General features: G+C 41.3%; 1 protein-coding gene across 6 annotated transcripts in view; it reads left to right on the top strand.

The window, feature by feature from the left end:
* The window catches only part of actn4 (actinin, alpha 4), a 74914-nt gene extending 65096 nt beyond the window's left edge, over positions 1-9818 (top strand). For 2 of the 6 annotated variants that reach the window (XM_084717562.1, XM_084717561.1), the window contains exons 17-22: positions 74-208; positions 1544-1723; positions 2024-2170; positions 5870-5935; positions 7741-7899; positions 8139-9818. In XM_084717562.1, the coding sequence (XP_084573688.1) occupies positions 74-208; positions 1544-1723; positions 2024-2170; positions 5870-5935; positions 7741-7899; positions 8139-8297 (846 nt within the window). In that variant the 3' untranslated portion in view covers positions 8298-9818. Of the gene's footprint in view, positions 1-73; positions 209-1543; positions 1724-2023; positions 2171-3023; positions 3408-3944; positions 4026-5869; positions 5936-7740; positions 7900-8138 lie in introns of those variants that run through there. The other 4 variants (XM_084717559.1, XM_084717560.1, XM_084717565.1 and 1 more) reach the window with 3 other exon arrangements.
* The last annotated feature ends 1158 nt before the right edge of the window (positions 9819-10976 follow it).

The raw sequence follows: 10976 nt of genomic DNA on the forward strand, positions 1-10976 counted from the left end.
AGGTGCTTTCTGTTACAGTTGTGTGTGTTTCTAATGTCCTTGTGTGTTTGTGTTTTTTTGTTTTTTTTTCCAGGCGATGGGCATGGTGCCGCAGCGTGACAAAGCCCTGCAGGATGAGCTGCACAAGCAGAACTCCAACGACTCACTGAGAGCCAAGTTCGCCACTCAGGCCAACACGGTTGGCGCCTACATACAGGCCAAGATGGAGGTAACAGATTAGCCCACGCAGTCAGTCCAAGTGCTCACCATTGTGTTGCAGTGGTTCATCTTTACACAGCTGTGTGTAGTTTGTCACAGTTTTCAGGCCAACATTGTGAAACAGTGAGCTCATAGAGCAAAGAGTCAGCAGGGTTTAGGAGTGATGAGAACATTCAGAACCGTCGTATTTTAGACGGGCATGAGTGTGCTTCAGTTTTCAGACAGGTGAACTCACTTGTGCAGGTTAGTAATTTAGCTTATCAGGCCTGGAGTTAAGTCATTTTTGGGACAAGGCCATCTTGGCCTTTGATAAGGAACATTTTATTGGGGTATTGCAGCAAAATGTAGGGCACCAAGTCCAAAACCAGTGGTGTATTAACAAGAAGTGATGATTACATTATATAAGGACTAATAATTAGCTTGATTATCCACTGTCTGTAATCAATACACACACAAGACTAGACTGTAAACCCATGATCAAACCAATAACTGATCACAGTCAACATCAGACAATCTTATCATATTTTAGCAGTTGCATAGTGTTTCCGTAGCCTTGTGGTGATAAAACATTCAAAATATAGACATTAGCAGCTTGAATTAAACTTAAGTTCTCTGCACTCTCTGGGGAAAATGTTATGTTTAAGAAATCTGACATATTAACAATTCCTGATGTGTCTGCAAAAACACATAACTCTAGAAACACAGATAGAAGGCGTCATATGTCAACATTCTCCTTTTCAATTTGGCATCAATATAATCTATAAAGATAAAATGTATTTCCATACAAACTTTACATTTTGGATTTTGTCTCCTCAACTCGTTACCAGCCTCCGTTGGTTAGCTGTGCTATTTTAATGGGACAAGACAGTGGGAATAAGAGGTGACTAATTTAAAAAATGTAGATTTCTCACTGAAATGCATGCTGGTTGGTGCATCAGATACACACTGAAGTGAACATATGCAGTGTGCTCACGGTACAGGAGTGTCAGTCAATTCAGACCACAGACAAACTTTGGAGGACACATTAAACTGTTAATTTTTCAACATCCTCATGGATAATTTTTTAAACTGAGTTGCTGTCACTTGTCACTGTGAGCACTGATGTTTTGTGTTCCACTGAGATAGAAATGCATCTATCTCCGCTGAAGTCACAGGATCGGGTCTTATCAAAGATGCTAACACTAGAAAGGGTTTGTTCAAATGTGTCATCCGCTGCTGGATGAAGTCTCCCGTGTGAGTCTCTTCTGAAGCTTTCACACTGTGCTGCTTTTGATGCCGGATGAAATGTATAAACTACATTCGTAGCATTGACGGGATGGTGAATAGTGTGCGTTTGTGTTGGCAGGAAATCGGCAGGATATCCATTGAGATGAATGGCACCCTGGAGGATCAGCTGACCAACCTGAAGGAGTACCAGGAGAGCATCATGTCTTACATGCCCGAAATCAACACGCTGGAGGGATACCACCAGCTCATCCAGGAGGCCCTCATCTTTGACAACCAGTACACTCCCTACACAATGGAGGTAACACACACGAGTAAATTCACTCAGTCATCAGTTATGTTCTTGCATTTCTGACCTATTTTTACTGCTAAAGTCCACAAGAGTAGGACACTTCTGTACGATGCAGCTGCCTGTTTTATTTTTGATTCTAGCTACAAGTTGAACAGCATGTTTTTTCTAGATGTTTCATTGAGAGAATTACCGTGTAAAGATAGGTTTGTCAAATGAATCCTTTGTTGCTGTCAGAATGCTTGTTCTTCTCTGGAGGACACTGTATAACATGTTTCCTCCCCTCCTGCCTCCCTTGCGTCCTCCCTGCAGCACCTCCGTGTGGGCTGGGAGCAGCTGCTCACCACCATTGCCAGAACCATCAACGAGGTAGAGAACCAGATCCTGACGCGTGACGCCAAGGGCATCAGCCAGGAGCAGCTCTACGAGTACCGTGCCTCTTTCAACCACTTTGACAAGGTCAGGGGCCCGAGCTCTAGGGCCGCAGTTTATTTATTACACTGCTCTTATTCTTTTTATAGTTACAAAATCACAGTGTTAAAAATGTTGTCAGGTGAATTAGTGCTGTACTTGGGTTGGGAGCAAAGGAGGATTTTGCTTTTCTTTGTTGGTGTTGCTGGTTTTACCTGAGGAGCAAAAAAACCAGCTCAATAAAACATTTGTACCACTTGGGGATGACGAGATAACCAGTTTAAACTACAGTAAAATTCCCAACAGTTAGTATTACTGTTTCAAATTTTTATTATCATTAAAAATGTGTTTGATTACGATGCTTTGGAAAAACACAGTAGTTACTGTCCAGCATTACTCAAAGTTAGTCGCAGTCTAAACATTTTTATACACATTTAGAAGTACCACTTTATAAAAGGTTGATAGAAAATGGCAAAATTGAATTGGCGCCACCTACTGCTTATCTCGAAGAACCAACCCTTAATAATCACATAAATGTAGTGGATGGAAACAAGCATTCATTTGCATTTTAAATAGCAGATTCACTCAAAATTAAGTTAAAATTTGTGATGCATTTGGATGGAACCACAGCTATTGTTATATTGACACATGTATGCATGTCACTTCACCAGTAAATACACAGGTCTGTGCCAAAATGTGTCAATAAAACATAACAGTAATAATGCAGCACAGCACACACCAGAGGGAATAAACCACCTTCAGCTCTCAACCTGAATATTTGCTATTCATAGAGTTTATAGTAATATAAAGAGGTCAGGTGTTCAGTTTAAATAGTTTGACCTCCTGTCTGAACATTTTGTGTTTCTGTAATAATGTGTAACACGACTGAATGAATGTTTAGGCCTTAGGGGGTGAGAGAGGAGCCAAACGTGTGAGTATTCATCCCGATGTTTTACAAGGAGAGCACAGGGTGGAAGTACACGCTGCGAGACAAGAGGGTGCTGAGGTGTTAGCAGAGTAGAGGAGACAGTATATCAGGGTGTTCCGGTGCTGTTGGTGACTGTTTTTTATTCAAGTTGAGGGTTTCTTGTTGCAAATCTGTTGTAAGTTGAAGTTTGCCGTGCACATTTTTTTCCAGTGAGAAATTCCCCCTGGTTATACAGATGAATATAAATTTCATCTTCATCTAAATTGTAGTCAGAACATTTTGTTTGTTGTTTAACTTGAATATCCTTGAAGATCCTCCATCTGTCTGCAGAACTGGTGTTTAATTGGATGTTAAAAAAAAAAAAAAAAAAAAAAAAAACCTTGTCAAACCTGATAATTGATTTTAGCTCTTGAACCTCAGAAGGATGAGACAGGACACCGCCGCCATCACTCACCATCTCACACCACCGTGTGTGTGTGTGTGTCACTGTTTTGTCTGTCATGGTGGCTCATAAACACTCAGGACTGTCTGCCACTCGTCCCTGTGGGTCACTCACCGTCCAACTGTGTCAGTGTGTCTGGTCGCACAACACGAGAACCTTTTGATATCTCAGAAGATGTGTCGCCTCATGCAGACACAAAAGTGACAGGTTGTTTGAGCGTTTGAGGTCTTCATGGGTCCATCACGGCCACCTGCCGAGTTGTGTCTGTTGACGTTTGTCTAAACATCCATGAATGTCTGTGTGTCTGTCTGTCCCTCCATCCTCCATGTCCTCTTCCATCATCCTGCATGCTGTGGATCATACGGTCACCACCCACCACCATCTCCCCCGTGTCACAATTGGTTCATCCTCATGACGTGGCGCTCTGTGATTTGGTGTTTGGCCGACCTCAGGACCACAGCGGGGCCCTGATGGCCGAGGAGTTCAAGGCCTGTTTGATCAGTCTGGGCTACGATGTGGAGAACGACAAGCAGGTAGGAGCTCCAGGACGGGACGCAGGGACAGAGGAGGTGTTTGTCAGGACTCTGAGCAGGAGAGCAGAAACCAGATCACTGATTCAGATAATCAAAATGTTCTCTCTTTTAGGCTTAAAGATATTGATTATTTTTTAATATTGCTTTTAAAATATTAGTTTGTTTATTCTCTTAAGTGTTTGATGCAGAAAACATCTTTATGCACTGCCACAGTGTCTGTTTAGTTCTTTTACACTTTGAAAGTGGGATGACGAAGTCAGACAGTTGCTTCAAATAATGAATCAAAATGTTGATTTTTTTTTTTGTCAATTTAATAACTGACCAATCATTTTTATACCACTCTGAGTTATAAAGGTTTTATGATCACTGTTTTTACAAATATTTCTCCTGGTTTTGAGACATTAAAACAGACCTATTTTTTTCATTTGCTTGACATTATAACAAAAAAAACAACAATCTTCATTTATTTAACACATTTCATACAAGGAGTGCAGTGAAAGGCGATTAGAATAAGAAGAGAATAATGTGAAGAAATGAGAATAAAAACTATACAATGAAAGAAAAGCAGGTAAATTAAAACAAATGCAAAAACAATGAACAATGCACAATGAAACCAAGCAATCATAAAGTCATAAAAGCAGAAGGGGTTTGCTAAGAACAATAAGAAATTAAAGAAATAGAATTAAAAATATGTTGATGAAGGTGTTTTGAGACGGAGTAAATCACTTAACTTACCTGCAAGAATACAGTGCATAAGAATTTAAAATATGTCTTAATTATGAGGATTGTTTTATTAAGTACAATTAAACTCTTTTTTTTTCTTTATTTTACATCTTACCAGTTAGTTCTGTCACATTTTGTTTCTTTGTAATATGCTATTTGTCTCTAAATGAATCTTTAACACAGCCTTTAAATGAGAACAAGAAAATGATGTGAGACAGTGAAGTCTGCCTTAAAACAGATCATAATCTCTGCTTTTGAGAGTCAAAACTGCTTGATTATAGATGAAGTAGTTAGTAGTAATTCTGAGATTAATTCTGAGCAATTCCAAGGCAAAATACTATAATATCCTCTTTGTCATAAAAAAAAGGATATTAAACAATCATCAGGTTTATTTGTCCTCAGTGAGGTAATTCATTTTGCAGCAGTGAGATGCATACATGTAGGACACATAATACAAAAGGCACAAAGTACAGCTTTAAGACAAAAAAAAATAATATATATATATATATATATATATAGTGTATATATATTCTACCTGAATATATTCTGACAATGATTATTTTGATGCTGTATTTAGATTATATATTGCTTCATTGATCGTGTTTTCTGTATATTTTCTTAAAAAAAAAACAAAAAACACTTAATATAAACACTGTTGAGTGATCAGTCAGTTCTCCTGCTCTGAGGCTCCTGATAAGCTCCGGGTCAGACAGGGTCAGTCCGTCAGCATGGAGCGCAGTGAGGTGTTGCGTCTCTGTTTGTCCACCTGGGGTCTCTGTTGCTTTGTGCTGCTTCAGCTCGACCGGGCTCCCTCTCACTCTCTGAAGAGACCCCGCCCCTCGTCTGTCTGTCCGTCAGGTTTTTACTTTGCTCCGAGACTTTTTCACTGTTAACTGTTTGTGCTTTTTTATCTTCTTTTCACTTCCCCAAACATCACTCTCTCTCTCTCTCTATCTCTGTATTTCTGTGCATCATTTCTTCACTCTGCTCTTTCTCTTCATCCTCTCATTCCTCCTCCTCGTCTCTGCCACTTGTATCTGACTCCACCCTTGTCGACTCACCCCCCCTCCCTCCTCCGTCCTCCCCCTCCCCGGCCTTTGCTGTGCTGTGGCGGTCCACAGAAGCGATCAGGACAGATGGTCTCAGATGATTTCCGGGCTCTACTCATTTCTACAGGAAACAGCCTGGTACTGCTGCTGCTGGCATGATGCGCTCTCAGGGTGTCTGCAGGTCCAATAATATCCTAATTCAGTTTAGTCTGACAAATTAAAAACAAAACAAGGTGTCAAAACTCTGCCTCATACAAGTCATTAAAGGCTTTGAATCGTTCTTATCATGTTAGACTGATATTGGCACAAAAAAAAAAATCATCTTTTTAAATCATCACCTTAATATATTTACAGACAATTTCGTGTATATTTGTGTCAGTAAGTATATTTTCTTATATTTGACACCTGCAGGCACCCTGCTGTCTCTCCCTGATCCTCTCCCTGCTCAGCTAATTTTGTCTCATCTGTGTTGCTTATGTCCTTGCTGCATTTCTGCCCGACTGACTGAAGGAAAATGTCATTTTTCATAGACCATATAGACCCTCATCTGTCTGTGTTTCCTGTTGACATTAAAGGGTAACTTGGATATATTTTACCCTGTTTTCTCATGTCTTTATGTCTGAGTGACTAATGGCGACAACAGTTTTTGAAATTGGTCCGATATTGCGAGCACTGCAGCTGTCAGCCATGAATCAGGCTGCAAATGTGAACCGTGCATCCACTAAAAGTGCTTGTTTTTCCACTGACAGACTCAGATTGTTATTCTAAGTATCTGACAACATTAAGGAAAGGATCCCTACAGAGTCAAAGAGTAGGATTCTTCTTGTTTAACCAGAAACTGACAATTTATCACTCAATTTGAAGGCACCAGACTCCATTTATAGAAACAGTTATTTTATAATCAAACATCTTTTTTCGTCTTTCCACTGTTCCAACAATCACCAAGTCTCATTTGGTGTTTTGACTGCAGAATTAAAGGTTTATGTCAACTAACCATTTGTTGGAACAGTGGAAACACAAACCAAGGTGTTTTTAGTGAGTTTTGTTTTGTTTCTGTCAACAAAGTGTGTTCTACTATACTAAAATTACTGTTTCTGTAAATCTTGAGAGTTCAACGAGATGAAACGTCTGTTTCTGGTTAAACAAAAAGGTCTATCGCTGCAGGGATCCTTCTCGTAAGACACTGACGGCTTGATTCCACCGGACACAGCTGCGTCATGTTACAGCTGCGCCGTGGGCACCGCGGCTGATGGCGGCCATTCTATGCGCTGCTTGTGATTCCAACGGACGCAGCTCTCCGTGTTGATTCTGACAGTCGCTGTGTCAAGCAGCACAGAGCTGATGGAGCACACAGGAAGTGAGACGCAGGAACAACATAGGAAATTCAGTCAGATTTCAAAATAAAACACCCAGTTTACACTCGCAATCACAAATATACAAAAAAAAAGTTTGCCCATGTAGAGTACTTACCCATGGCAAGAGGACTGCATGCCCAGTGGAATCAAGGAGTTAGAAAAAAAGTCTGACCCGGTCAGTGGACAGAAGCTAATTGGCACACTGCCCATAAGGATTACATTGCAGCCCCTTTATAGCTGCAGTAGTTCGTTCAATACTGGATCAATGTAAAAAAAGAGTTGTCCCCATTAGACACCAAAACATGGGAAAACAGGCTCCAGGTTGAAAAATACTGAAGCTACCCCTTAATCAGTGATCGTGTCATGTATGTGTTTGCATGTGTCAAAGAGTGAAATAAAATATTGGGACTCTCTGATAATGATTTTCACCTCTGTTGACTGGCTCAGTCTATATCATGGTGGTCCCGATGTTTTTTTACACACTCGAAGGTCTGTGCGTCGCATTCTGTCTGTGTCTACATGTCTGAGTAGAAACTGCCGTCTCTCCCGGGTTAACCTGCCGTTTTGTTTTGTTTTTTCGGTTGCCAGGGCGACAGCGAGTTTAATCGCATCATGGGCATTGTGGACCCCAACGGCAGCGGCGCCGTCACCTTCCAGGCCTTCATCGACTTCATGTCCAGGGAAACGACCGACACGGACACAGCAGACCAGGTCATCGCCTCCTTCAAGATCCTGGCCGCTGATAAGGTAAGTGTGTGTTTTTTATATCATTCTATAGTTTTCCTGTAGTCCTCTACTTTTAGTCAAAGTACGTATGTTTAGCAACCCTTCAAAAAATGAAGGTGAAAGGTTTTTGCATGATGACGTTGCAATATAAACCTACATCACAGCTTTTTAATGGCGTTTGAAAAACCTGGAACAGAACACAGATGGAGTCGCCCTTTAATGCTTATCGCTCACTGTCCCCCTCTGTCGGTTTCCATCAGAACTACATCACGGCTGAGGAGCTGAGGAGGGAGCTTCCCCCCGACCAGGCGGAGTACTGCATCGCCCGCATGGCGCCCTACACAGGGCCTGATGGCGTCCCCGGAGCCCTCGACTACATGTCCTTCTCCACCGCCCTGTACGGAGAGAGCGACCTGTAGAGGAGGCCGGAGGAAGAGGAGGGCTGGACAGACGAGGGAGGGAGAGGAGGAAGGGGGGGGGGGGGGGGTAGAGAGTTCTTCTTTGTGCAGAGGAGATGCCAGGAGTCGTGCGTTTGGAAGAGTTTGAGTGGTGGTTGTGAGGTGCCCCTGCGTGTGCCGGTTTAGAAATCATGAGAAATATTTGAGACAGAGCTTGTTGATTGAACTGTAGTTAGGTTTGAGCCTCTGCCGGACGTTTTCAGTTCTGTTATGTCGTAAAACGCATTGACAGTTATCAAGGTCAATTTGTTGTTATATGAACAGGCATATCCAGGGGCAGCTGTGGGACAGTTGCTCTGTAGTGTGGGTCCTTAGCTTCACCCTCTCTGCCTTTGTGGGGTCAAACCGGGGAGGGATTGGGGGGGGGGTTAGGACAGGGGATTGGGCGGGGACACAAGCTAATCTGATACTTATGCTAATTTTTGTTTATTTTATTATAATTTTTTCTTCTTGCCAGGGGGTTCGGGGTGGGGGGCGGTGTGGGGTTTTGGCGTGGCGACTGGCGAGGTTTGTGTATTAGATCCTAGAGAGATATATGCTGCGGGGTCAGGAGGGTGGGAGGGGTGGGGGTGTTGACCAACCAGAGATGACATAAATGACATATTTACCCATAATTCCCATGTTGCTGGATAAGGTGACCTGTTTAACCTCAGCTCTTTTCCTCCTCCTGTCTTTGTTCATTTCTTTTTTTCTTTGTTTATTTTCTGGAGCAGGTGGGTGACGAATGGGGTCGGGTGGGACGGCGGGACTCGGCGCTGTACATACTTATTTTTTCAGTGCGAAGAACGACACACATGGTCCCAGTTGTTGAGAATAATCGATCACAGGCTTTCCAGTAGGGTGAAGCAGAGTGAGATTTATTAAAAAAAAAAGAAAAAGAAAATGAGAAAACACAGAAATTTAAAAGCCAATGATAGATGACACAGAGAGAGCAGTTTCACCAGTGGATAGGTTTGAGCTTCCAGACATCTTTTTCAGGTTTATTTCTCTTTGCAAATGGAAAATACTCATGGAAAAAGTTCAAGTTGAGGCTGATGTACCTAAAGGCCTCCTGTATAATCCCATGACAGGCGACATAATTATCCACAAATATTTGCTTCTGTGAAACGATTCTCCTCATGGGTGCTTATTTAAATACAAAAACTATACATTTATATGATAGCTAAGACTGTAGTAGTAAAAGTTAGTCCAGTTTTATATACCAGAAACCACGCACATACAGAAATATATATACATCATGTCATGGATGCATTTGATTGGCTGAATGAAGGCTCTCTCACTGCACTTCCTGGATTTTTAGGGTTACCACGGTGATGAGTAGTGTGACTTTTGGAAAAAAGGAAGCAAAAAAAAAGTGCCCTACCGCCGTGTCCCTCTTACTTTCTCCCTACCTTACTCTCCCACGTCCTCCCCCCTTCTCTCCCCCTCCCCTCCACCCCCCCGAAGAAAAGGGAAGCAAATTTACTGCAAGGACGGAGGGAGGGGACAGATCGGGGAGGGAGGGGTCTTTTATGTAAACATTCCATTATGTGCAAATAATAATAAAAAAAATATTCCAACAAAAGGAAATTGTTATGTAAAAAAAATAAAAAAAAAACTATGCAATCATAACGTGTTCGAAATCTGACTTCTGGGGGAAGTTTAGAAGTTCCCTATCTAAATTAAACAACAGATTTCTCCAGTGTTTGTTGGCTGTCAGAGGGAGAGGAGGGGGTAGACAGGGGGAGGGACAGACAGGGAAGGAACTGAGAGGAAAAGACTTGGACCAAAATGCTTGTCCCCCCCCCCCCCTTCTCTTTTTTTTCCCCTGTGAGGTTGGAGAGAATTGAACTCTGGAATTGTGATTTTCCTTTTTTTGTACTCTTTAATATCAAACCTTATCTGCTGTACTGGAAACTGCAACGCCTTCTGTCTCTAATGATAAGTGAGTTTCACAAAGCACACATAAAAGTTTCCTTACAAAATATTTCTGATTGTGTCTGTCTTTTTTTCTTGTGTCTGTTAGCCAGCCTTAAAAAAAATCATTTATTGCTGTGGGTATAAGGGGGAACAGTCTAGATGTGATGACCGGCTTTGAGAGTCTGGAAGGTTTTTGTTCAGGTACCTTGAAAAGTGCTTCAATCTTTGTTTTGAAAACCTGCACAGACTCAGTTTTATATGTCATCTTACTGGTTTTAGCTCAGACTTTCCCATGATAATATAGCCTTGAAAGTTTGATGTGTCATAAGCATAAATAAAGAAAAAAGTTCTGATATTTGTAAACTGAAAAGATCTCTGCCCATTCACTGACTAAACTGGTTTTATCTTCACTTGAAAGTTAATTGAAACATTAAATGAGGTTAGAAGAAAGTTTGCAGCTCTTTAAAGAACTTGAATGATGAGAATTTGATAAAAGTGGAGTAGTTCACACTGAGGAATGAATTAGAGCAGAACTTCTATTTTTTTTTAAATAAAAAATAAACTAAGTAACTAAATGAAAATGTCACCTATACTATACTATATAAAAAGTGTTCTCTGCAGCAAAAAAAGGAGTTATCGAGTTATTTTCAAACTTTGTAGAGATTTTGTGATTAGAGGAAATAACGTTAAAAGAAGTTCATCCTCAACAGCAAAAACAATCAGTTCCACATGTTCAGGTGG

The sequence above is a fragment of the Lutjanus erythropterus genome, chromosome 4 (assembly GCF_056507025.1).
Source record: "Lutjanus erythropterus isolate fLutEry1 chromosome 4, fLutEry1.hap2, whole genome shotgun sequence".
Lineage (NCBI taxonomy): Eukaryota > Metazoa > Chordata > Actinopteri > Lutjaniformes > Lutjanidae > Lutjanus > Lutjanus erythropterus.